The following is a 27,677-nucleotide window of genomic DNA, read 5'->3' as shown; positions in this document are numbered from 1 at the left end:
GACATCAAACAGCCAGGGAATAAAGTAGAGCTCTGTGGAACCCCACAGTTTAAATGTCATGGGGTTGAATAGAAATCTCCCAGCACCAGCTGATGGCCATTCAGATATGAATAGAACCACTTCAGATCTATTCCACCCATACCTTAGACAATCTCTCCAAAATGCATGATTTATTATATCAAAAAGCGATCGACAAAACTTACTCCTTGTCTTACCTGCAAAAGATAATCCAACAAGGTAGTTTCCATGTGAAACCAGTCCTAAAACCTGATTAAAAGTGATATAAGAAAATCCATTTCAATCAAATGGATCTGATCTCCATTATCAGGCCTTAAACAATGAAATTTATGCAAAGAAATCTGACCAGACAAATCTCAGTACATTTTTACAGAATGTTAGAATTTTAGAATCTAAGTCATTATGAATTGATTGATTTTGCTTTCAAAGTATCTAGCCAAGTTATGAAAGTGAACTACTGAGGGACCTTCAGTATATGATCTCTAACTGGACCAGATCCCCAAAGGCCCTGAACCATACCAAAAAGCTCTACTGGGTGACATTGAGAGGATGCAGTGATGAAGAAGAAAAACTTTTTTGCCTCCATCACCATCACAAACTTGTGTCAACTATGACAAAATTCTATATGAATGTTAACCTGCATTGTAGTTATCTCCCAAAATGCTTCACTACCCTCAGCTGATATGTTTACTAAGGGCCTGAACAAGAGCTGCACCATATGAGAGGATATTTGTGGCTTGTATTCAGAGAGTAGCCAAATCTCTGACAGAAGTACAAGTCTTACTGGTCAGAAAATACTGAAGAACCTCTCAGAATCAATTGGCAGTTCATCAGCTTCCATGGGCAGATAATTCTAATTGGTTCCCCACTTCTGCGGAGAGAAATAGTTGCTGCCAACCTAAATCACAATAGGAAGTAATTCAACCATGACAAGGACAGATGTAAAATCTGCCACTTTCAGACCACTATCCTTCTGCCCAATAGAAAAAATCAAATTCAGTGTGCAATCTCCCATACGTGCTGGGCCAGGAACAAGTTGAGAGAAATCCATGGTTGACATGGCAGCTACGAATTCCTGGGCAGCCCCAACCAAAGCAGTCCTGTATGGATGTTGAAATCATCTAGAGATTACACTCTGGAAGTTCTGAATCACATCTGAGACCACCTCCATCAACTCAGATAGGGAGTCTGTTGGGTAGCTGGGTGGGTGGTAAATCAGAGGACTCCACATTTTGTTCTGAATAACCAAAACTAGATATCAAAATACTAGATTGGCACTTGAGTGGACAAGAAGACTGGAGAGAGAAAGAGATTCTATAGGTTACAACAATTCCCCTGCCCTGACCACCTGTTCTTTTCTGGTGCTATGCCAAGTATTCCCTAGCCTCCCAACTCACGTTTTTGTTAAACATGCTAGAGTGGCCCTTTCATCCACAATCAGATCTTAGATGAGAAAGATCTTCTTATCCACCAATCTGACATTTAGTAGCAAAGCCTGCAGGCTAAGAGCAGGCCAATATGAGTTCTACCATCCACCTTGGTGAGGGAGTAACCAGAAGAGAGGAGAAGCACAGACCTCTCACCTCTCTTGTTACTTGGCACGCTTCTCCTCCCAGTATACTTCCCTGTATATGGAATTACAGTAAGATTTAGAGTTTCCCAGAGAAGGAATGCCAGTTAAAACAACTGGCACCTGGCACCAAACTGAGAAATACAAAGCAAGTGTTTGTTAAGCTATGGGAAAGGAGACAAAAAGAAGTACCAGATTTAAACTGCAGTGGTATAAAGGGAAACGGCACTTCCTTATTGACAGAGGGCAAGTGATTGCTTTAAATGTCTTTACCTGCTATACAATAAAGATTCTTCTATAGCTGTGCCATGTCAAGTGTCTTGGTAGCTTCTGCCACGTCTAAGCTGAGAAGCCTGACAGCTTGAGCGCCCTTTCTTTTACCTCTAGGTCAGTGTTTCTCAACCTCAGCAACTTTAAGATGGGTGGAATTCCCCAGAAATCAATGATCTAGCTTAATGGAAGGAAAGCCATGCAGGCTTCTCAGGAATCAGAGCAATGGCTGCTAGCCTCCTATGTCCTCATCTACAAAAATAGGAGAGACGGCAGGACTGAAGTGTGTGAAGGACAGGGAAACAACAGACACACAACTTCACTGTGTCCCTGGACTTCTGCTTCTGCTTTTAAAAGAAAAATCTTTTTCCTACCCAAGACGGGGCGAGCTAAGGCATCTGCCTTTGCTTTCTGTGACAGAATTCATGCCTCCACCAAATTTGTTTCTGCTTGAAATGAAGGAATATGTATTCCCAGTCTGGGAACTCAGCTATCATTCTGTAGGGAGCCTTGGAAATGACCTTGGAGAAGGCATCCAGAAGCTGTTAGGACAACAACAGGTACTGAAGAATGTGGGTTTTGAAATATTTTTTTATCCTGCCTTTATTATTTTTATAAATAACTCAAGGCGGCGAACATAGCTAATACTCCTTCCTCCTCCTATTTTCCCCGCAACAACAACTCTGTGAGGTGAGTTGGGCTGAGAGAGAGTGACTGGCCCAAGGTCACGCAGCCAGCTTTCATGCCTAAGGCGGCACTAGAACTCACAGTCTCCTGGATTCTAGCCTGGTGCCTTAACCACTAGACCAAACTGTTAAGCCCAGGGAGATGGAAAAGTATTTAAAAAACAAACAAACCACTGACTGGCTCCTCGACTCCCTGGGCTATAGGAGGGAGGGATGGAGGGGAAAATACAGACAGACTTGCAAGATTCTTTAACTATAGCTTACTTCAATAAAGTATAATTCTAGTCTTCTTGTGGAGTCAGTTTCTTTATCTGGTCTACCACGTAGTGCTGTTACATTCTTATGAATGCAGGCTGTCATCGCCAGAGCCTTGAAGATATCCCTCAACTCCAACTGTTGGATACTTCGTTTGGCTTCTTGGGAAGACAGGGAACCTCTGAGGTGCAAACCCTTAGTTGTGCACTTCCCATCTTGTAAACTTTATAGCCATGTTTCAATCACCCTCAGGAATTTTAAATGGGTGAACTTGTGCTGAGAAAGGCCAAGAAGGAAGTTGGCATACCTGACACATACTTTTTGAAGTATCATGGGCAGAGAAGCCTTATTAGTGAACTTGAATGAAGTTCGGTCCATGATAAAATTCCTAAATATGAAACATGAGATTTGGAAAGTTCGCTGACATAAGAAATGTCCATCACTTTCACCTGCATGTTTAAATGCTGAATTGCAACTTGATGACTTTCTTTGGAGGCAATGGAATTAGACTGATCTTGATATCTGTGCATGCTCCTTAATGAATAGTAACTCGACCAGTATAAGGAAGTTTTCTGGTTGATATATCAAAACCCCACAGCCCTGTACCCAGATCAGGTTACTGTCAAGTCAGACTGAGTTTTGAGGAATGAGTTGTCTAAAAAACTTCTCAACTTCTATGAGTAAGTTGGTTGAAAGAGGAAAATTCTGAATTGGAAATACTGATTCTGATAGGCACTTCTGAGTGCATGGTCACCCAGCACATGAAGGTAAGTTTCTGTCAAATTTATACAAGCTGTAACATCTTCAGGCTGTACAGTAGTGATTTGACTGAAGAGTTATCCCAAACGTGTGATATACCACAAATGTATTGATGTATTTTAAATCCATGATTGACCATTTTTGGAAATTACAAAAACTATGGAATAAACCCCTGAAAGTTTTTCATTGTGGAGAAGGTAATACTAACTAGGCATAGACGATGCTTGGTGTTTGGTTTTGTTTGACAAGATATGAGGGCAGGAAGAAAATACTTGAGAGATTGAATGTTCTATACGAAGTACTCCGACTGGGAAATAGTGAGATAACCCTCTTCTCACTAAAAAGCTGTGCCAGAAATTTAATTTCCTTGATCTGGAAGCTTGAGAAAATTAATGCAGGTAATGCTGAGATGTGAGGTTTAGTGCTGGGGAACTTGGAACTAGACAAAGTTGGCTTGGGAAACATGTAATTTCTGGTCTGAATGGAACATCCTCTGAAAGAATACAGTTGGCAGAAGGACTTCCTATCTGCCTTTTCTGAGCTGAAGCATCTACTAAGGGAACCTTTAATTCTGCCATAGTGGATGCTGATAAGGTTCCTAGGCAATATGCAAAATATTCTTATTTGAACACGAATAGTGTTAAGTAGTTTTTCAGAAACAGCAGAAATACCAGAGTTGGAGCACAGTCTGACTTAAAGCAAAACTGCAGCAGTCCTTGAGGCAGGTTGATCTTGGCCCTGAGAGCCATTTGAAGGTCTCTCTCTGATATCCTTCGAAGAAGTGACACAAAATAATCCAAAACATGGGCATGGCAATTTTCAATTATTCCTCCTTCTGTCAGATTTACAGAAATTAGATTTACAGCAGATGGAACAGCAAGTCCTGGAGTTTTGTCCAAAGATCGCATTCTGACTCCCTAAGAAATCTTTGATTTTGCATTAATTTTACCCTTTTAAAGGGATAAAATTCTTTGCATTTAAGAGGTATTTGAGGATTCCTCTTGTGTTTATGTCAGCCAGGTATATCTTTCTTCAACAGCTCTACTTAGCACTTTTTTGTTTCTTATCGGCAAGTATACCTCACAAGGTTGTTGCTGTGGGCAGAATGAGAGAACGTTGTGTATACTGTCTCAAGCTCCTGAACGTGGGAGACAAGTCTACCACACAATCTTCTCACGATTGCCATGTTTTGGGGAGGGAGAACAGCTCCTGAAGCAGAAGTGCAAGATTTTATGCCTATTAGATCTGAAATGGTGCTGACTGCCCTCTGGTGGCACTTATCTGGAGATACAGCTGCAGCTGGATATTGATAGTAATGCTGGAATCACAAAAGGAAAAATGTTACATCCTTGCTTCCATTTGCATCAGAAGACTCTGGAGTGGTTTGATGTGACCCTCTAATAGCAATTTGGGATTCTTCCAATCCTGTTAAGTCCTCTGAATAAATATAGCTGTTTGGCATGTTCTATTTTCTAGGATTTGTCTACTGCTGACAATGAACTCTTCTTTCCGCTATCAAATACATTGTTTTGATTGTGCAAAGCCTTTTGACACCTTAGATGTTATAATGGCTGTAAGTGGAATATGTCTGTCCTCTGCAGACCAATTCATAGAAGGGGTTTTTTATTTGAACAGTTGGGGAGAATCAAAAAAGTAGGAGGTATGAACAAATCTGAAACTGGTAATAGAGAAATTATTAGTGAGTGGCAGAAAACAGAAATAAGCTATACCCTGGGTGAAAACAGAACAAGTTGGCTAATGGGAGCCTGTAAGACTAAGAACAGTCAAAACTTGGTCATCCATTTCCTGTCTTACACTGTGATGAGAAATTAACCCATTCATGCAACACATGAACCGGGAACATAAAGTGACTGCCTTATCTTCCTACATCCTTGTAAATAGACTGGGATGACACGGTAAGCACTAGTCAGCCACTGCTACCAGGATACATGATGATTGTTCTGGAGGCACACACTGACCTTCAGCAAAGAAGGGCAAGCCAACACTTCAGGCACACATTTGTACTATGTATTACAAAAGATAGGGGCAACCCACTTTTTCTTTAAGTAAGTTTCCTAGAGATTATAAAGTACTTTTCTTAGGTTAACCTAGACAACTCTATACTTAAATAGGAACTTCCTACATCAAGCTTTATACGCCTTCTGAGTTGTGAAAATTTAACATTTCCAGTCTAGCTCCTATATTTTCATACTGCTTCAACCAAGTGGGGCACTTTATACTTAGCATACCCATTCACTAACTGCTAAAAATAATTTAAGATGGGTGAGAAGAGCTAAATCAATTATTTTGCAGAATGACAACTATTTAACTGAAAGGAGCCAAAGACAGAAGCCCTACCCAAACCAGGAAAATTCCAGTACACAGACTTATGAAGGACAAGATAGACTGTTGTAGTCCTATTAAAATAGTAAGCAGTATGTGGATCATTCTTGTGTGTTCTCTATAAAGATGAACTTGAAGTTAATTTCTAACAGTTAAATCTTTCTTCCATTTCTGAACATCAATTCTTCCTTAATCTCCTTATAGGAATAACCACTTGAAATATGAACTTTCCATTCAGACTGTGTTACAAGATTCAGAACACAGAAGTTGAAACACCATTCCAAATTTGTAAATAGCTTTTCCCCCTCTGATTTGCACTTTGGGTAAGCAAGAGATACAAACTTCAAAGTACGTAAAAAATGTTTATTATGCCACCATTTCAAAGCATATTACACAGGTTTTGATCTTCAAAATACCCTAGAAACTGAAAAAAATTGAAGAATTTAGATAACAGAAATCCTTCTGCAAAGTTCAGACTAAACACATGCGGAAGACATACTCTTCTCAAAAACACAATTCTGAACAAAGCACCAACTACACAAATATGCAGAATGGTACAACACTTTTAAAACTTCACCAAAATAGTCTCCATAGAAGGTGTAAAAGTCACCTAATTCACTAGGCACCATTCGACTGAACAAAAGTAACAAGTTTGCAATCACACTGCAGTATTTTGCAGATATAAAGTCTTCATTTTTTTCCACTTCAATAGCGACCTGCAATGCAGAAAGAAAGAACTCAGAATTCTGAATCTCTGCAATTCTGTCACAAGACATTGTTAACTTAGAAACTATACTATTTGGACAATACAGAATACAACTGGGCAATTGTTAGAGGCATTTCCCCTTTATGCATGGACTCAGATTTCCTCTTGTTTGCAAAATGTTATCTGCTAATAAAGGGGAAGTGGCAATTTTTACCAATTTACCCATAAACTGCCATGCCATTTCCCACTATTTTGTAAATGTTTCAGTTATCTAGAGAATATTTGATGTGTCTGTTCAAAAATGACAATGCAAGCAGTCTTGGAACCATGCCTGCATATTCAAAAACAAAAGGGATTTATGCATTTTAACTTAGTCCTTGAATCCAATGAAAGTGTTAATTTCTACTTGGATCCAAAGGGTCTCTTTAAAATGCTACTTCTTAATGAAGTTAATGACTAATTTCAAAATGAATCTAAATTTAACACAAAAAGAGACTTTGTTGGTATCTTATTTGAATAACGTAGTGTATTTATTGAGGAAATATTTGAATCAAGAATGTAAGTCTAAAAATTTCACTTATATTCTTGATTCAAATATTTCCTCAATAAATACACTACGTTATTCAAATAAGATACCAACAAAGTCTCTTTTTGTGTTAAATTTAGATTTAGTCATCCAGAAACCTTGGAGGAACACGAAGAAACCAAAAGTACACATGAATACAACAATGGGGCTCATATTAAAGGAGGCACTAATCAATTTAATAGTCAAATAAATGTTTTCTCTTCAAAAGAACACTTCTCTGTTAAGATGCAGCCAACTGAGAGCAGGATATTCATTCCGTAATCAGACAAAATCTTGGCAGTATTGTAATCTGTTCTTTTTTTTAACAGGAAAACAATATTGGGATTTTATTTTAACAGGAACAGGAAACAATTATACCCACTGAGAAATACTAGATTAGCCACACTGTCTAATGAAGAACAAATGTTGAGTTCTCTTCCCTATTATGTTCTGAGGATTTGTTGTGAGAAGAATGGACTCCATCTAGTAAAGTACCAATTTACTTCACCTGGATTCAACTGAAGTAATTCAAAGCTCTGATTAACTTAGCTAAACGTTAATTGTTTTGATCAACTGAAAGGGAGATGATGAAATGAAGAGAGGACAACTGAGTTTTATAACTCAGTATTCTAAAAATGCTCTGTAAAACATGTTAAGGTGACACCATTCATCAAAAGACTAAAGCAGGCTGCTCTAGAGACTGTCCCCACTGCTCTACTATCCGCTTTGGTATGTGCACGAGCATCCTTCTGATGGATGTAGCTGGTTTAACTCTATGGGCAGAGGTTTAATTTTTTGCTTGTATTACTATTCTTTGTAAAGCATATCTTTCAAATGCTTTGCATAGCTCTAGTTCAAGGAGTTTACTATAGGTTTTACAAACATTTACATACTGCTATGGTTCACATTAGCTCCCCTAGCCTATAATGGTAAATTGTATTCAACTGAACTTGTTACTTACGGGGCGAGTAGGATCGAGACCGGGAACGGGATCTATAGCCCCCTCGGCTATAATATGGAGATGGTGATCTTCTCCTACACAAAAAAATGTGACAGTGATAATGATTTACTTTTTAAATATTGTGCATATGGATATACACATTAACTTGTTCTGCTACAAATATCCTTGGTAACTACACATAGCAAGGACAGAACACAAAAATATTGGATTATGGGTGTTTCAGATCTACTAGTTCATTATTAAACCTGGTATTTCCAGAGCTATTTTTACAATCTGTTTAGTAATATTGTAAGGGAGACATCAAATCAGAAAAGCTGGGAAGAAACTTAGCCATAAAGCTAGTTTTAGCTCAAACAGTAATTTTATTGCTACTGCATTTGAATTAACATATCTTTAAGTAGCGTATTGATGAGCAATAACTGGAAATCTGGAAATGTTAAGGTTGCTCAATATAATGCATCTTAATTTAAAATGTAGTGGCAGAATTGTGCTTTGAATCATGTAAGCACTCCAACTAAAACGCTTACTTCAATCTTGTAGCATCATATGTAACAATGATATGCCATCACTTCTTAACATAGCTAGACCAAAAATATTTGTTTGGAAATCATAGCTAAAAACAATCCTTCATCAGTATTTATCTATTGGCTTTGAGGATACCACTCCATATAGATTTTTACCACTGTCCAAAAGAGGCTCATTTCACCATCACTTGCATAATTTAAAAATCATATTAAAATCCTCTAACATACCTGTACATCTGATCTCTATCTTGGGCAGCTCGCCATCCTCCTCCACCTCCACCTCCTCTGTGAAAGCATAAGCAGAACGTTAAAAAAAATTTTTTTGTTAAAAGTGCAAAATACAAATAATTGATATAAAGGAATAATGTAGAAAAAAACCAGCCTCGAAGTTGGAAAAAGTATCTTAGAGTTGTGTAACAGTACCAACCAGTGCTGCAGCAAGATGCTCTGAACAGAAAATGTGTCAAGTTCTAAATCCTTTGTTCTGAGCTCAACACAGATATTCCAATTTTAAATTAAATGTTCCAGTGATGTTCCAACTATCCCAGAAATTTTCAGCCTTGAAAAAGCCCCTCTCTTAACCTAGAACAACTGCTTTAAGTTTGAACAGGGTGTTTTGAGCATGAACTTTTTTGTAAGAGCAACAAAAGAACAAAAGATCAGGCTGTAAACTTATTTAACCCAACATTTGGTGTCACACATGGCCAAGTAAATATATTAGAGAAGATCATAAGGCTGGATTGAACGGCAGTAACATCAACTGTTAATTCCAGCAACCAATATTTAAGGCATATTACTATGATTTAGGAGGCAGTAAACAATATTAGAAGCAACTCATAACTAGACCCTCCAATCTGTCCAGTCTCCTTTTAAAACCCCTGGCCTTGGTATTTTAAGGTAAGAAGAAAAACTTTGCCTATTCAATTCTTTTATGCCATGCTGGATTTTACAGGTAGTCCTCACTTAACCATTCATTCAGCGACCATCTGAAGTTATGACGGCACTGAATGAATGATAGTTATGTCTGGTCCTTGAAGTTACCGATGTTGCAGCACCCCATCATGTGATCAAAATTCAGATGCCTGGCAGCCCGCCCACGTTTATGACCACAGTATGCGCTTCAACTCTTCCCATCTGCCTATCTCCCCCCCATCTCTGCTCTTTTGGCCGCCCTGCACTCCATCACCACCTACCCCTGCTGCCAACTGACTTCTCCATCTTCTTCCTCCTACTGCTGATGAGGCAGCTACTGGCTTGTCATGGCAGGGCAGTAGAGGCATAAGGTTGCCACCTAATTACTGCAACTGGGACTACCAGAACTGCTGTCGCTAAGCAGTGCAATCACGTGATGTGTCACCTAACAACTGGTTTGCTTAGCGATGGAAATTCCAGTCCTAATTAGGGTTGTTAAGCAAGGACTATCTGTATGCACTTTGATTGTGTGTCTCCTGAGTTGCCTTTTTTCTAAGCTAAGGAATTCCAAATGCTATAGCCTTTTCTCATAAAAATGATGGTATCATTTGGATATATTTATTTAGACTTATAACCTATTTCTGAACCCTTGTTAATATGTAACTGGAAAATTTAGCCACAGTGTCAAGGAGCTGTTTTTTTATCAAAATCCTTGCAAACAGACAACCAAATTTTATTTGTTTAGAAGATTTATATGGCTGCCCAACTCAAACACATGACTATGGAAAGCTTACAGTATTAAAAATGATAAAAACATATACAATTTTTGTGTGTATTTCCTTGGCATTAACTACTGTTTTAGGATGATTCCATTCTATCATCCATCCATCCAATCTGAATATAAGCAATACACACATGTGCCCCACCACCCCGCCCCACCAGGATATAAACAATACTTTGGCATTAACCTAGTCAGACATCTCAATCATTGCTAGGATATCAGCACAATGACAAATAAGCAGTTGTAAGTAGTTCTAATTTTATGTGTAATTGGAAATCACTATGTTATCCAAAGTGACAAGGTCCAAAATAGAATTTCCCATCTCTAGAATTCAGTTGCAGAGGGTCCTGGATGAAGCAGGTTATCTGGACTACTTTTAGTCTCGGTTCAGGCCAGGGCACGGTAGTGAGATGGCATTGGTCACGCTTGCGGATGATCTCTGGGGGGTTTGGGATGGAGTGGTGCAACCATTCTGGTCCCCCTAGATTTCTTAGCATGACTATCGTATTCTTCTGGATTGGCTCCAGGGATTGGGAGGTATGCAGTGGTTGTCTTCCTCTGTGTCCAGTTTCAGTCAGTGTTGGGTGGGAGAAGCCTAGCCCTAGGCCCGTGGCATGGGGTGCCTTAGGACTCAGTATCTCACTGCTCTCTTTAACATTTACATGAAACTGCTGGGTGAGGTCATTTGACAGCATGGGGTTATTCATCTCCACCCCTGGCCGGACAGGTGATGCTGTTGTGGTGCTGACCTAGTGCCTAAAGGCTGTGAGGGTCTGGATGGGGCGGAAACAGTTCTGATTCAATCCTAGCAAGTTGGAGGGGCTTTGGGTTTTTGGCCCTCTGGGGTCTGCTGATGTGTTATCTTTGGCTGTTGACAGGGTAGCACTCCTCTAAACAGAGTTGGTGTGCAATTTGGGGGTCCTCTAGGACTCACTGCTTCTGTTTGAGGAGCAGGTGACAGCCATGGCTAGGGGGCTATTTGCACAGATTCACCTTGTGCACCAATTGCCTTGCTCAGTCATTCGTGCCTTTGTCATTTCCCAGTTGGACTACTGAAACATTCTACATGGGACTGTCCTTGAAAACAACCTGAAAGTTACAACTGGCCCAGAATGAGGTGGCACATGAAATGTCAGGTATCCCTCAGTTCACCCATTGCATGAGCTGCACTAGTCCCCAGGTTTTTTCCAGGTGGAATTCAAGGTGCTTGCTACCACCTTTAAAGTCCTACATGCCATGGAGTCACATTATTTGTGGAACTGCCTCTCCTTGAGGGTATCTGCCCATTCCACCACGCTGAATAGAGTGGGCATGCTCTAGGTCCCTTCCCTTAAATGTTGCCATCACACCTATGCAACATCCTTCCCCCTGAAATCTGGCAGGCCCCCACCCTCTTACCCTTCCAGAGGTTGGAGCCTGGAGATGGTCGTGTTAGATGCAATGGAAGAGAATGGCTGAGGCACCAGGTTTTGCTTGTATTGTTCTTTTGTTTTGTATTGCTGGTGCGAACCACTCAGAGTTGTGTTTCATAAAGATGGGGGGGCATGTAAGTTTTTAAACAAATAAATAAAATTAATTACAGTGCAGAACATCACATTTTAAAGAATTTGCAGTGTTATCAAGCAAATAATTATGTAGATTGGGGCACTCTGTAAGTACTGTTAAGAAGAAAGGGAGGGAGGGAGGGTTTGTGATAAACAGGCAGGCAGTCTCACCTGTATGATCTACTATAATAGTCACGGTCATCATAGCCTCTGTCATAGCCTCTGTCATAGTAGTCTCTCCGTCGGGAACTACCACTAAATGGGAAGGATATACCATATAGTATTAGAAAGACAAATGGTTTATAGTCACAGTATATAATAATTTAAATGGCATTATATCTGTTTCCTATTTTTCTATCAAATGGTGCTTATGATAACTAATAGTAACAGAATATATTAAAAAGTGTAAGACGACAGATAAAATACTTCAATAAAACCAGCAAAATACGTTAAACCAGTTATATCAAGTTTTGCATTATGAAGGCTGTTATATGATTTGCAGCCACATCTTAACTGTTATTTTCTTTTTCCTTCTTAGGCCATTGCTGCATCTCTAGATAAGAAAAGAATTATTTTAAAACTTTTTCTGGGTCATACAATGCCATGAATAGACTCATGAAACAACTGCTATGATATATGCAGCATGCTATTAATATGGCTTAAGAAAAAGCTGACTGATTTTTCCTCCTTAATACTGTACTTGCAGACTGATATACAAAATCATAAAGCCCTGCTCTCAACCTTACATTTTAAAAACTTGATTGTCAATGAGAATCAGCTGGAGAAAGATACAATACTGCAGCCAAAACAGAATATTCTCTCTGAGTCTCATATCCACGTTTGTAGAACACTGAAAGCTGTAATACAGCTCAATAAAAAACTAGGGCTGTGCACAGATCCAGGTTCAAAGAACAAAATGCAATTGGGAACATATATAGGTATGCATGTAGCAGCTGTCAGAACAGGAGGGTGTATCTTTTTCTTGGCTAACACGGCTACAAATGTGCACTCCTGAAAAAAGACCCATTTATCTGATGCATGATCTGAATAATTTTTTCTTCAAATACAGATCTCTGTCAGGCCCTATGATCGACCGCCTGCTGCTGCATATTCCCTGATCTGCCGTGGATAGTTCCATCCACAGCTTATCATGCTGCAGAAACCAATACTTTTTCATTTCTGATTTGCTACACCAATCCTTGAAAGAACAGCTTGTTTTGTTCATTGTATCCATTCATAAATCAGTAGGTATAAGCAGAACAACATACAGCAACATTCTGCTTGTCAGCAGTTGGAACATACTACAGCTTGCCATGTAGTACAGACTCTATGAAAACAGGACAGCAAAAGGGAATAAGACCCGTTCTGCAATAACACACCTTGTCTTTTATCAATTGATTCTTTCCTTCCTGCCTGTCATGTCACTTGCTTTTTAAGACTGAAAGTCTGGACAGAGGCAGTCATTTGGAGCATCATCTTGTAAATAAGGACACAGCATCACTAGTACAGATAACATTGTCTAAAATGGCTCAAGTGTTTTTAAATTTTAAATCTGAGTATACATGTGTGTGTGTGTGTGTGTGTGTGTGCGTGCACACAAGCATCCTCATATTCTGAATGCTCATGATAATAGTTTGATAACAGATAATAGTTTGATAATAGATAATAGCGCCCAGAGTCCCCCAATGGGTGGGGACAAATTGAATAAATAAATAAAATAAATAGTTTCTAAAATGCTTCTGGGAAATAATTTATGTTTAATCTTTTTTTAAAAAGGTTTAACTGACTTCATAATTCTAAAAGTTGTGTAACAAATTTGATTTTATTATTTGGTACAGAATGCTGCATTCTATATTCAAAATTGCCCATATATAAATACAGAATTATTTCCTGGAAACCCTGACCTAATGAATTAGATACAAAAACTTACTAAGTAGGTCTCCCCATGTAAATTCCAGGAGTAGGTGTGTGAGGCCTTTTTGTTATTGAGAAATCAACTCTGATTCTTCTCCCATCAAGCTCCATTCCATTGGCTCTTTCTTTTGCCTATAGGAGTATTAAAATATATATTGCAGAATAAAGTAACTTAATCACTAGATATAAATTTACTATCTGGAGTGGACATCCTATTACAGTAGCCTTAAAAATGCTGTAATGCTGCCCATACTACCTGCTTGAAAAATAACCTGCTTAAACTTATTGCTGAGGGACACAATTTCACGCACATTTATTTGTTGTAGCACCAGAGACATGGAAGAACTAATACTGGATAATGGGTCTTATTTTCATAAAAGTTGCTATTTATCAGTCGGGAGGGGGGCACTAACCTTGTGCTGGAGATAAGAATGATACGTTCTATAATGCACAAAATTATTTGTGGCACAACTGAACAAGACAGGACTGAATCAAGTAGGTCTCAAATCCCTACAACTGCTGTTAAATTCTTGGGATTACCTGGACCAATCATCCCTTCTCAAGTTAACTTATTTCATAGAGATGGGAATAAAGAATTCCGTAGCTCTTTGGAGGATTCCAGAAGATGTCATAATAAAGATTATTCTTAATATAGTATAGCAATTCAAATACCAGATCAGGAACAATTAATGTTGTATTCAAATAACCTCAGTCATAAAATTCACTGGACAACTGCACTACTTACTATCTCATAGCCTAACACTTTACAGCTCATGAAGGTAAAATGAGGGAAAGAAGCAGATATAGGGCCTTTAATTCTATGGAGGAAGAATAGAATATAAATGTTATGTCTGTGTAAAAAATGCAAAAAAGGCAGATCTGCATGACCAAAAATTATGAAGCTTGTAGCATGCAAACTTCAGTTGTACATTCTTTTTTAATAGTATAGGAAGCTATTAGCGTGAATCTATGTTCAGGAAATATATTATTTACTAACACTTCCTTTTTTATTCTGGAAAGTATCTGTTTATACAACTTTAATTAGCATGATGATTTTGCACAGAATAATATAATTCAGTATATAGACAATCGCTTACCTCCTTAGCATCATCAACACTTTCAAAATACACAAAAGCAAATCCTCTAGAACGCCGAGATTGTTGGTCATATACAATGGAAACATCAGCAATTGGACCGTATTTAGAAAATACTTCTCTCAGATCCCTTTCTGTTGTATATAGGCTTAATCCAAATACTCCAAGACAACAGTTTGGATCTGGATTTGCCTGTATAAAAAGAAGAAGAAGAAGAAAAAAAAGAAATTCTCATAAGAGCTCAGTGTCCTATAAAAGTAACAAAACACTTTGGGATACAATGCAAAAATATTATTTACTATTTGATATTAAATAATAAACTGCCTTTTCTAGATTAAAAGACAAGCAGAAATCAGAATGATCAGATCTCCAATAGTCTTCTGTTGTAGACTATGTGCTCCAAGACTCATCAATATACAAATTGAGCTCAGAATACACTAACAAATAATGATAATTACTGGAGCTGTGATCACTCATGCATAATGTGTGTTTCATTTTTGTATTACTACTGGATGATGTCTCCTCTGGTGTTTTGACATGACAAACTTACTTGTTTTTCACAGATAAATACATTTGCTCACACGCAATCTCTTCACCCGAGAGATTTAGGTGTTTTTTAATCAAAAGGGACATTTCTGGATATATGATACAGAAATATTTCTACACTGAAGAACAAAACAGCAATATATGACTATTTAGATCAGAGCAGGGATTCTTAACTAGGGGTCCAAGGACACTTTGGGGGTCTGGTTAAATTTCAGGGGGTCCACTGACTTGCATGGGAAAAAAAATACAATTGTATTTTCAGTAACCTCTAGTTGAAATGTACCTTATCTTCTTACTGATTTAATTAATTAATAAAGCACATATATTACATATGTTTTTTTAAAAATAATTTTGATAACTGTATTTGCGTACAGGTAGTCCTCATAGTGACCTTTGCAGTTAAAATAGTGATGAAAAAGTACAACCAATCCTTGCATTTATGACCTTCCCAGGTCTGTAAAGCAAAATAAAGCTGAAGTTAGATCATAAGCACAATTGCGGTTTCACTTAGCGACCATTTCGCTAAATTGCCGGTCCCAATTGTGGCCATTAAACGAGGACTACCTGTATAAATAGTTTCCCCTATAATACAATCCATAGCTATGTATCTTATTTTATGCCTTTAAATATGTTTTCTTAGAAGGACTCCATAGGTTTCACCAGATTCTCAAAGGGTTCCGTTGCACAAAAAGCTTAAAAACCCCTGGATTAGAGGATTCATTTTCTACAGTAGCTTTCTTACTATACTTCGCCTACTGAAATTCTTCGTATCCTCTGATTAGCCATTGGAGAAAGTATAACTTAACACATCATTAGAAACTGCATTTGTATTGGTCTTCTCACAAACACTGGTTTGCTTATATAAGACATTTTTGTTAGCATTTCAAACTAGATAGTGAATGTTTTTCTGCAGTGAATCATTAATATCACTCCAGCTACTATATCATAACTACAATCAACTGTTTTCCATTTTAAAATATATTAAACTATACATAATCTATAATGAAAGAACAATCTGGCTTGACTTATTAGGAGTCAAAAGATCTCAGAGCAAAAATTAGCTTAAAAGACATTAAAGCAATCTGAAATATGTAAGTTAAGGCATAATAACACAAACCATTAATATACAGTATCTATTTTAAATAAAATTTACTAAATACATTTAGCATCAATGCAACATTAACAATCATTAGCATTATTTACAATACAATTATAACTTTACAAGATTTCTGGGTAATTTGAAAACTTTAGAACCTCCAAAGACACACACAGCTGAATTATCTCTGGTCAACTGCTGCCATCCCAGCCTTACTCTGTTGCCAACATGACGCCGACGAGTAGACATAGGAGAATGGCTGTGACTGTGTCGGCGACGATAGTCGCGGCTATAAGATCTGCTTCTTGATCTTCTGTGGGATCGAGAACGTGAACGTGACCTTGTATAATGTCTGCGAGAACTTCTCCTTGATCTGGATCTATAAAGCATGAAAATTAAGAATCTCATAGTGAACTATAAACACGCATCTTACATCCTATTAATAATGGACCTATAAAAAATGCTACTATATTTAGAATTAAAATGTACAGCCTCTGTTTGCAAGGCCCCTACCAAAGGGGGGAGACTGCAAGCAATCTTCTGGTATTGGTGGAACCAACATTTTCAGCTCATTCAGGAGAAATATTATTTGGAATTAAAAGGCCAAAAAGTTAAGTTTACAACATTTCTAGCTACATAAACCTTTGGCCTCTGGCAGGCGCTCCCAAAAAGGGATGGGAGCAAAAGGCTAATAGCCACAATAAAACCAGGACAGGTCACACTGGCTAATTCTGAAACTGAGATTTTACATCACACCTGAAGGTTAATAAGGAAGAAACCAACCAATGTACAAAACATCCCAAGTACAAAATCAACAATTCAAATATTCCAAGTTCATAACAAAAAACCCAGTGTTTGAGTTTCTATTGCCCCCTATAGCGAAGCACTCAAATTGTTTAAAACTTTGTTCCACTGCAACATGGGACACCGGATTGGTCCAGGCTCAGGATATTATCATTCTGTGCACACACTTAGAAATATGTCTCCCATGAACACTGCAACCAAGGTGGTGGTCCTGTGTTCCCTTCAACCATACTTCTTATGGAATGGAAATCTGGAGCATGGCCTCTCCTGAAGACCTCAGGAGGAAAAGGATATATCAGATACATATTTGAATTAAAATATATGTATTTCTGGTGCAGCAAATCCAAGTGAGGCATCAGGAGTTTCAAAGCAAAAACATATGAATACAGATTCTTTTACTCCTCTTCTTGTTGACATTTTATTCTACCATTGAAGTGTTATCTTCATTGACAATTCTGGAACGCACTTCTCTGAGTGAAGGAATATACAGAACACTGTTTTTTACATATATGTTACCAGATATTCTTTAGATCTAGAGGTACTGGGATACATACTAAACTTGAGCCTTTGTATACAGATAATCCTTGAGTTATGACTGCAATTGGAACCGGGATTGTCGTCCCTAAGCAATGAAGTCACATGACGTCGCGCTTTACAACTGCATCGCTTAGCAACAGCAATCCAGGTGGTCCTCATAACCCAAGACGCGTGGGTTGTTAAGCAGGAAGAGGAGGGAGTCCCAGGTAAGGAGTGCAGGGGTGCTGCTGTGGTGTGTGGGAGGCCATGTGAAAGTTGGAGCGCTGTGGTGTGTGCAAGTGCAGGGAGGCCGGGGAAAGAGAGCTTGGGGTGCATGTAAGTGCAGGGAGGCCCAGGAAGGTGGATGCCTGGGTAGTGGGTGCATGTGAGCATGTGAAGGGAGGCTGGGGAAAGAGTGTGCAGGGTATGTGCAAGTGAAGGGGAAAGGAGGGCAAAAGGATGTGTGATGCTAGCAAAGAAAGGCCGGGGTGGGGGGAGAGGGAAGACTTACCTGAGTGACTTGCGACCTTCCCTGCTGGCTTCCCCATTGACTTTGCTTGTGGGAAGCCAGCAGGGAAGGTTGCAAAGGGCAATTATGTGACTGCAGGATGCTGCAACCAGTCGTAAGTGTGAGCTGGTTGCCAAGTGCCCGAATTTTGTTCACATGACTGTGTGGGTGCTACAATGGCCAGAACTTCAAGGACTGGTCATAAGTCCCTTCATTCAGTGCTGTTGTAACTTCAAATGGTGACTGGATGAATGGTTGTAATTCAAGGACTACCCATAATGAACTCTGGGATCCAGCTATATTACTTTTTATTTGCCTAGCAAGATTTTAATCACACATTGACTCAATCAAGGCCAGACAAACCATGCTAAGCTTATGTACAGTACAGCAATTAAACAAACTCACCAGGGACGCCTACAGTAATTGAGCAAGGTGTCACACTCCCCGATCAAATGTTCCTGGAACACCTTATCCATCTTCCAGCAACCCGTGTCAACCTGCGAGTCGCCAGCAGGGAGGGGGAGCCGGGTTGGAGTGTGAATCATTTTGTTTGGGCTAGATGCTCCTTGCCCCAAGGTCATCGGGAGAGAAACCGTTCCAGCCAGCTGCCGGCACGGGAAGTAGGGGCACATACCTAAGGGGGCAGTGGGGGGGGGGATTTGAAGTCTCTGTGATTTTAAATGTAGAAATGCGTGGGAAATGGCATTTACAACTTTTTACCCTGTACTGGAAGCTTTGCTTCATTAAATAGATTTCTAGGCAATTGCTTATGAGTCTTGATTGAATGAAAGCTCAAGTGCTCCAGTCAGCACACAAGGTTTAAATGACAACTGGGAATTGATGACTGGAGGACCATCTGAAAATCTCAGGACTAAATTCCAGGATTACTGGGAAGTTAAAAACAAGCTAACAAACATATATCTCAGAAAGAAATAACTGCATATCACTCATGTAACGCTGCCAAGAAAACTACATACAGTCACTAAGCTCAACTCAAGACCATTTTTACCTTTATTTAGATAGCCAATTAACATTTGAGATAAAGCTTAAGATCAACAAAAATATGATTCACATAAGCTTACCGAGATTCAGATCTTGATCTAGACTTTGACCTAGATCGCCGTGAGCCCTCCTTGGATCTAGATCTAGCAGGCGAGTGCCTTGGAGATTTGCCAGAACCATGAGCACTTCCACTTCTGGAAGCAGAACGGGACTCCTGCATATAGAAAATGTATAATGTAGTTCGAGTTCTATGTTTTTAGTATTTTAGTCTAAACAAGTTCTGGTGAAAAATAAAGTTCTATGTCTCCATTATGTGTCCGGGCAGTTGCCACTAGAACTGCCTAGATTTAGGATTTTTTTTGCCTGTTAAGCACTTTTTAAAAAAAAACCCTGCATGTTTTTTTTCTATTAAACAAATAATGCATGCATGCATGTTTATCAAAATATACAGGGACACATAAACAGACTAGTAATTACTTAGCGTAGTGCTTTCAGATTCCAGATTACTTCTTATCTTAACTTCATTTTTATTTCTTTTCTTCATTCTTCCGTTTCAAATTCTGACTTCTTTCATCTTCCCCACTTCACACAAATTGCTCAATATTCTATAAGTGGGACTTCTGGTCTGATAATTAGCATGCATTCACTTTCTTTTTTTTCAAATTTCAGCTTCACTTATTCCTGAGCTTCAAATAATTCTCATTTATAAAACTTGTCAAATGGCGACTTCCGCATTTTCCTTCTTCAACATTAACCTTAATAAAAAAAGAACAGGATGAAGAATATTTAAAACTCCAGGATAGATATCTAGTGTCAAAACTGAAACTAGAAAAAATGCTATGTGTTTGCACGGTTTTAATTAGTATGCAGTTTTGTTCTAATACTGTGATGTCAAGTTTATGACTGTATTTTTTAAAAAATGTCAATTCAATTGAAAATGTTTGACCGGCTACAAATTTGCTTGTCAGGCCTACTTTAAAAGTCCAAATAGCTGAGGACTTAAACTGATGACTATTACATATTTAACATTTAGAAGTTAGTAATGTGTTTTAAAATCACGTATCTACATAACTCCACTCAACTGTGCTTTCTTTTATATAGAGAGTATATAAAGTATATGGATAAGTATATAAGCTTATCCTTATCGATAAACTTAAGAACCTTATTTCTCAATAGCATGTGCCCTAATTTCTTCAGCAATTATGGAGAATTCTATCATGTCACAATGTAGAAGAGCTGTCTTAGTCTTTGGTAGGGAAAAAAAAATCAAGGACTCCGGTATCACCTTTTTGACTAAAAAAAATCATTGAAAGGCTTGTGTGAGCTTTTGTGAGATGCATCTGATGAAGTGGGCTAAGGCTCATGAAAGCTTATTATAAGAGCCTTTTGATAAACTTTGTTAGTCAGAAAAGGTGCTGCCAGACTTCTGATATGATGTCACAATGAAACTTTTATGCTAAGATTTTAACGAATCATGACAACAGATAATACATTTAACAGCATATTTTCCTTGCTCATAGAGTCATATTTTTAACTTTGGGAGCTTTTATGTTAAATAATTAATACCAATTATCTTAGAACAAGTGCATTTTAATTCTCCTTTTTACAAATAACATCTACCTTGATCCTAAAATATTTGCACTGATGATACACAAAAAAAAAAAAGAAAAGAAAAGAAAAGAAAAAAAGAAACCAAAACAAAACAAAACAAAAGCAAACAAAAAAACCCCTGTAATACAATTGCTGCTATACCATAGACAAAATACAAATGTAATATCACAGCAAGTCTTAGAATTCAATTAGCACACCATCATGTTATAAAACTCTGTGCCACTCCCATATAACATTTCAATTTTATCACTCATTCACTGATAATGGCTAAAACTATAACCTATTAATAATAAAGGCAAGTCCATAGATAAACACACTTTCTCACCTGAACTTCTTGGCACATCTCTCTCCTCATCACCCCACACATGAAAACAGAAAGAATTCCCAACTCACAAACTTTGGTACATAATACTTATTTGTAAAATAAATGTGACATGGCAAATTACTCACATCAAAGGTGAAGAAAAATGTTTTAAAAAGCAGGGAGTGTCTATTTATTTACAATATTTGTATACAGTTTTTCATTTAAAAAACCCCTGAAAAGTGACTTGCAAATCTCAAAGCAGTTTTTATCTTTAAAAAAAAAAACATGATATGGATCTGGTTTAAATCAAGTTTGATGTTTCATGTATTTTCTAAACAATGGTGCAAGTTTTTGTAGCACACTACATTTACAACTACAGCAAGTATTTCTACAATTTTATAACAAATCCATATTTTTTCATAATTCTGGAATCTTGTTTTACCTAAAGAACACATGACTGCAAAATATTCCTATATAGTGTATATTATATCCAGCAGTCATGACAGATTGAGATATTGCTATGGTAATATAGCACACAAAAATGGCCCATTACTGATAACTTGAAACTAAAGCTGGAAAGTTACTGAGCAAAATAGAAGAGTTTATTTCCATGGAAAATATGGTAAGTTAATATACATATTAGAGAATGATTGAACCACTATTTGTTAGACAAAGTATGCTATTTACTTTTCACACATAGAGTTACATTCTAGTAACTAGTAGCCCTAGCTTCCCCCAAAATATGGAGCACTTAATGTTTTATACAGCAGTATGATATAAGCTGCATGAACCGAAATCATGGACATAATTTATATTTAGCTACAGGCAACTATATAGTTGTGGGTGTTATAATTAAGCTTGTTTTAGAAAAAAATATGAATTAGATAATAGGTTCACATTGGCACTTTGATAACAGCTATACATCTCCACCCTGAACTAAGTGGGAGATGCAATAAAAGTCCTAAACTGGTGTCTGAAGGCTCATACTGAATACAAAGAAGACAAAGTGGCTTTAATCCAGCATACGGACGCTGTGGCCAGAAAGGCCCTTTTCAGCTCTGGCTGGTGTACCCAGTTGTTGCCATTCCTCAAACAGGAGGCACTAAGTATAGTTTGTGATCCTGTTATCTCGACTGAATTACTGTAATTTGTTGTATGTGGGATTGCCCTTGAAGACTACCTGGAAACTTCAGCTGGTGCAGAATGCAACCACTCATGAAATAATGGGCCAGACACTCTACTGTCACATTATAGCAGTATTAGGGGAGTTGCACTGGCTACTAGTTTATTTCCAAAGTGCTATTTATTTCCTATGAAGCCCTGCATGGCTTACAGCCTACATATTTTCAAGACAATCTATTCTGGTTACTGAATGTATACAAACAGAACATATCTGCTGAATGTGTCTACAGAAACTAGCACTTTTTGAGTGCTCCCTCCATTAGAACAGCTTATCACTATATATGAAATTGGTCCCCTCCCTATCTTCCAGAGACTTGTTAAAATTTGGTTATTCTGGAAGGACTTTAATAAAATGTTCAAATAAGATGGGATGCCATGAATTCTACTGCTGCTTGAGGTAATTGTAATTAATTGTTTTACTTTTATTGTATTAACTTTTTAACATGTACATTGTTGATTTCACACGATTACTGAAGCATATAAATATTTCATAAAGTAATAAAAATAAGATGTAATTGTATTGATTAAAAAAGTGTTTTAAGATTTCAGCACAAGGAATGTAGTTCAATAAACGGAAGCAACCTGACACCGTTCAAATATTTTGGACTAAAAGTTCCATAACATAACTTTGGTCATGTTGGGACATCATGGGAATTGTAGAAAAAACATCTGCCAGGCAGTAGGTTGCTTATGTAAGTACAAATAAAATGTCAGGTTCGCATGTGTCTCCGATATGGATGGAAGAATGGCATTATATTCAAATCAAGAAGCCTAGCTTTTAAAAATGCTAGTTGGTCATTAAACAAGCTACTTTCAAAGCACGAGTTTGGAATCTTAAACAGGGATCCTGGTTGGTTTAAGTTTTTAAAAGTGAAAAGCTTTGCTCACAATCATCCATATAGCACTTCTTAGTGCTAGAAGACAGGGAAAGCTAATGTGGTGTTCACTGGAACCAGCAAGCCTGTGAATACCTCTCGTCACCTTCTAGGCTTTGTAACTGATATTATTTTGGTCCCTTGTTACTAGACATGGCTAATATAGCAGACATTTTGTGAAAAGGTAAGATCCCCATGGAAGCAGTTTTGTGACAGCATTCACAATGCACTCTGAAAAGTCTAAAAATTTTCACTGATCAAAAAGATTACCTTGAGAGCCAACCAATGCATTCCAACATAAAAAAATAATTGACTGTTAAAAATGCATTCCGTCTTTTGTTCTGGCAGCAAAAACTTTCTAGAGACCAGTAGAATGTGTTCCTCTAGAGTATTAATGGTGTTCAAGATGCTTCATGGAGATTTATTATCATCTTCCACCAATGTGATTACCAGAGTTGAAACAGTATCATTAAGTAAAATAATGAAAGATAAAACTCTGTACAAATATTACAATTTCTTTTCAAAAATATGTATATATGGCATTAAATCATCAAGCTCTTCTATGAACATTCACATGCAAAAATGGCTAGCACTGTATAAAACTAGCACTCAAAATTTTTATGAAAAATACCATGAGGTGGCTATAGTAAGAAACCCCAAATAGTTTATGGTATAAACATTATTGCGAAGTATAGCATTTCCTTCTTTTCTTTTCTATTTTTTTTTGCCTGAAAGTAACATCAATATGTTCTATCCCCCTTTTGTTTTAATGATTTAGGGAATAGAACGGTCCATAAAAAGCCCTAATTTGTCAGTCAGCCAACATATCTTTAAAAGTTAATTCCAGCAACAAGCAAGGATCGTTCTGCAGAAAAGTGTATTAAACATGTTAAAAACATTGTCATTAAGAAAAATTCTTAAAAACAAGATGAATTTTAGTAGCAAGGAGTTTCAGCAAACATAGGTCCAAGTTCCAATTCTTGGACAATAGAGGACACCTTTCTTTCTACAGTTTTTAAGGGATGTGTTTATTGATAATTAAAACTGTTGGAGCCACAAGTAAAAATGTTGACTTCTATTTCAGGTTTGCATTTCCATCACTTTATTGTATCTGGGAAGAGACCAGTACTTTAATAGGTTAGGTTTCTTTTAGTCTGCACTCTCAAGGTGTGTTAAGTTAAACATTTAAAAATATTCTGAGGATAAGCTTTCTGTCTTAAAGATTCAGTGACAAGTTTACAGCCTTTTAAATTTTGATTTCCATGAAAAGAATATGTGAACCTCTCACCTATCTGTCCTCACAGATCTGGCACATCCCTGTCAGTTTAACTATCACACTGGGTTCGTTCCTTCATAGTATCTTCCTCATCTATCCAGGTTCTATGCTTTCATCTCCACTGTTACTTCTTCCCCCTACATCTAGGCCCTTGACATAATAATCACTACCTTGAAGTAACTGCATCCACAGTTGACAACATGTTCAGCATTTTTCTCCAGGAGGTAAAACCCTTACACTACGCAATTTTTCCTCTTATCTCCATTCACTGTCACTTAGAGTGTTTATCATGCACTGCTGCTCTCAAGGGCATTTGTAGACCCATTTTGACTATGTTGGCAAGGATATACGAAGTCAGGTTTTCCAGCTATGCTGAATGATTTTTCTATGAAGCAACCCTAGACAATGAGAAACATTTTCCCAAAATGCAGCCCTCACACAACTATGTAACTAAGTTAAAAAAGCCACAGAATTCAGTGGGGAATTATCTTTGGAGGCTGCACATTGTTTTATACTAACAATGGCATAACTTCTGGGCTGAAATTCAATTAACTTGCAAAGAAGCTAACTCAATGAAGAAATGAACATATTTTTCTTAAGAACAGCAAATGTCTATTTCACTGCATATTACTAATTAGCATATGACATTACCTGGCTGACTCTACAGTATTATGGGCTCAAAAGAGGCCTCATGGGAAGATTACCAAGCAATACTAGTCTGGGAAGCTGGGGGAACACCCCCCCAGCAAAATAATGGCAAGAGATTTCTGCACTGTTGCCAAGAAAGCTATATGGATATGGCCATTTAAGTCAAGCTTGGTTTGAGAGTGCCTTTATCTACTTTCAACATATTATTAACTAACTTCCCAGGAAGAGAATTAAAAAAAAAATCAGCAATTTTTTGCCTCTATAGCTTAGTCTAGGGCAGTGATACCAAGGCAAACTTAAACTGTACTGCTAAAATAAAACTATGCCTACTAGGAAAATTTACTGCAGCCAATTTTATACAGTAAAGGTGCCACTTGTTTATAGCTGACCATTTATCATAATATGTGCTAAATTATACTGTATTACTGAATAGCAACGATCGTATATTTAATATTTAGGATTTGCTACTACAAAGTACAATAATAGCCATAAATATATTTAGCTTTAAAGGTCATTAATAATGATGGCTATATAAACATGGTTTTCTCTGCCATTTCCCCCCACTCCTCTGAGCTCAGTTGACTGCCCAGTACACAAAACTGAAATGAAAAGGTGAAAGAATTTGAATGCCATTTTCTTGCTGAATTTCTCTTTCTAGATCAGCAATTCAGTTCAATTAAAAATATAGCATGGTTGGATTTTGAGAATCCCTAAATCTGCACCTCAACAGCTTAGTTGACTTGCAATGTATTTTCCAAAATTCTAGACGTGTCTTCATCTTTTGCATGAAATCTAAATTTTTGCAATATAACTTTCAGTTGTTAGCAAAGTTGCAAAATGATTTTAAACAACTGTGCCCTCCTCCTCCTTCTGTAATGCTGAATTAATGAAATCCTGCAAAGCAGCAATCTACTGACACATTACTGTACTGCAAACCGTTGATGTGCAGTGTTCACACATCTTTTTATTTTTTCCTGCTTTGTGTGTCAAATTCAGCTATATTATTAAACCCATGCTGTTATTGCTGATTAGCAAATACATCAGTATTACATTGACGTCTGAAAAGTCAATACAGTTTGCAAGGTAAGTTTCAGCATTTTGAATTATCAATTTCAGTGAAGCCTCACTTATTCTGCCTTTCTATTCCACAAACATTGATAAGATATATTGAAGTTTATATTCAAAGAACCCATTATTTCTCAATGTATTTTTCTAAGGAAACGTTTTGTGTGCTACCTGACAGCTATGCTGTGTTTTGGTGACTTAACAATGCTTCTCTGTTAACAAGTCAAATTATACAAGAACGGTTCATTGAGCACGTGCGCGATAGCAAAAATCTGGAGCGAAGCTGAGACACCGTCCATTAATACGAAACAGCGAAAGAATAAAATATCTAACTATCAGAGAAGTCTTGATGCAGACACCGAGATAGCGCCTGCCATTTGTAAAAGAATCATCCATAGCACCCCAGCGGAGAAAGGCTGCCAATCTTTCGCGGCCATTTTGTCCCCGCCGCGGCACGTTCCTGCGGGTCACCAGCCCAAGATGGCGCCGGGAGAGGGGCTCATCATAGAGCTCCACGTCAGAGAGCGCCCTCTCTACAGGAAACGGTGGGCCATTTTCTCGCGCCAAATCAACACGACACAGGCTAAGACGGGAGGGGACGCTAGGCCAGAGCAACAGCCATTTCCCCATTCAAGGCCTTTCTCTCTTAGTTCCACGCCAGTCCCAGAGAAAAGGGAAGAGAAGTTAAGGTGCTTTTTCTTTAAAAGGAAAAAAAAAGCCGAGAATGCGTGTTTTCTCTTTAACCAAACAGGCAGCTTAAGCCGCGCTCGCAAGCACTGCATATTACCCGCTCGCCGTAGTTCTGTTCCCCGCTGTCGCTCATTCTCCCGCTTCGGAGCCCTGGACGCCGACCGCGGTTTCTAACGCCAAACCGTCTCTTCGCTAGTCTTCTCCGCAGAGGAAGTGACGAAGTTCCCAAAGCCCCGCCCTTAAACTCGAGCTCCTACTGCCTCGCTCTTTCTTCCTTTCTCTACGTCTCGAGCACTTCCGTTCCTTTTGGCGGGGGAGGTGGGGGGAGAGGGCTTGTACTCGTCTTGGTGCTGCCGTTTCGTGCGGGGATTCTTTTTAAAACGAATTTGTATACCAACCATTTATCGTTATATTCGGGTTAGAAATAGCTCCTTGTGCAGCCCATCTGAATAATTTGGTGTTAAGCATGAGAATTACGTTCTGTGGCAGATAATCCTTCCAGTTGTGCAGAAGGTTGGAGAAAAGACGGACAACGACGACCGTTACCCCAGAAGCTTGGCAGGCCCTTCCCATCCTCCTCTTTCACAGGCTATTATCTCCAACTGTCCAATGGGAAGAATCACGGAACTTGTTTTTAGTATTTGTTTTTATT

General features: G+C 38.1%; 1 protein-coding gene across 4 annotated transcripts; it reads right to left on the bottom strand.

The window, feature by feature from the left end:
- Positions 1-6,250: 6,250 nt before the first annotated feature.
- TRA2B (transformer 2 beta homolog) lies at positions 6,251-27,251 on the bottom strand. 4 transcript variants are annotated; one of them, XM_063306842.1, is made up of 9 exons: positions 27,123-27,251; positions 19,455-19,588; positions 16,719-16,923; positions 14,906-15,094; positions 13,825-13,940; positions 12,066-12,149; positions 8,886-8,942; positions 8,123-8,207; positions 6,251-6,604 (listed from the first exon to the last, which is right to left on the bottom strand). In XM_063306842.1, exons 1-8 carry the CDS (start codon positions 27,156-27,158, stop codon positions 8,126-8,128), a joined length of 903 nt encoding a protein of 300 aa, XP_063162912.1. In that variant the 5' UTR covers positions 27,159-27,251; the 3' UTR covers positions 6,251-6,604; positions 8,123-8,125. The 4 variants fall into 4 exon arrangements, with proteins under 4 accessions (XP_063162912.1, XP_063162911.1, XP_063162914.1 ...); XM_063306841.1 differs by having other exon boundaries at positions 6,251-6,617; positions 8,134-8,207; XM_063306844.1 differs by having other exon boundaries at positions 16,761-16,923.
- Positions 27,252-27,677: the final 426 nt, after the last annotated feature.

Source organism: Candoia aspera, chromosome 6 (assembly GCF_035149785.1).
Source record: "Candoia aspera isolate rCanAsp1 chromosome 6, rCanAsp1.hap2, whole genome shotgun sequence".
Taxonomy (NCBI): domain Eukaryota; kingdom Metazoa; phylum Chordata; class Lepidosauria; order Squamata; family Boidae; genus Candoia; species Candoia aspera.
This window is presented reverse-complemented; position numbering and strand designations above follow the sequence as displayed.

Coding starts and splice junctions, on each gene's coding strand:
- TRA2B (XM_063306841.1), bottom strand. CDS start 27,158: ATGAGCGACAGCGGGGAACAGAACTACGGCGAGCGG. Junction 15,095..16,718: donor TGACCAGAGATAATTCAGCT/GTGTGTGTCTTT, acceptor CTTTTTATACAG/GCAAATCCAGATCCAAACTG. Junction 8,943..12,065: donor TATTATAGTAGATCATACAG/GTGAGACTGCCT, acceptor ATGCTTTCACAG/AGGAGGTGGAGGTGGAGGAG.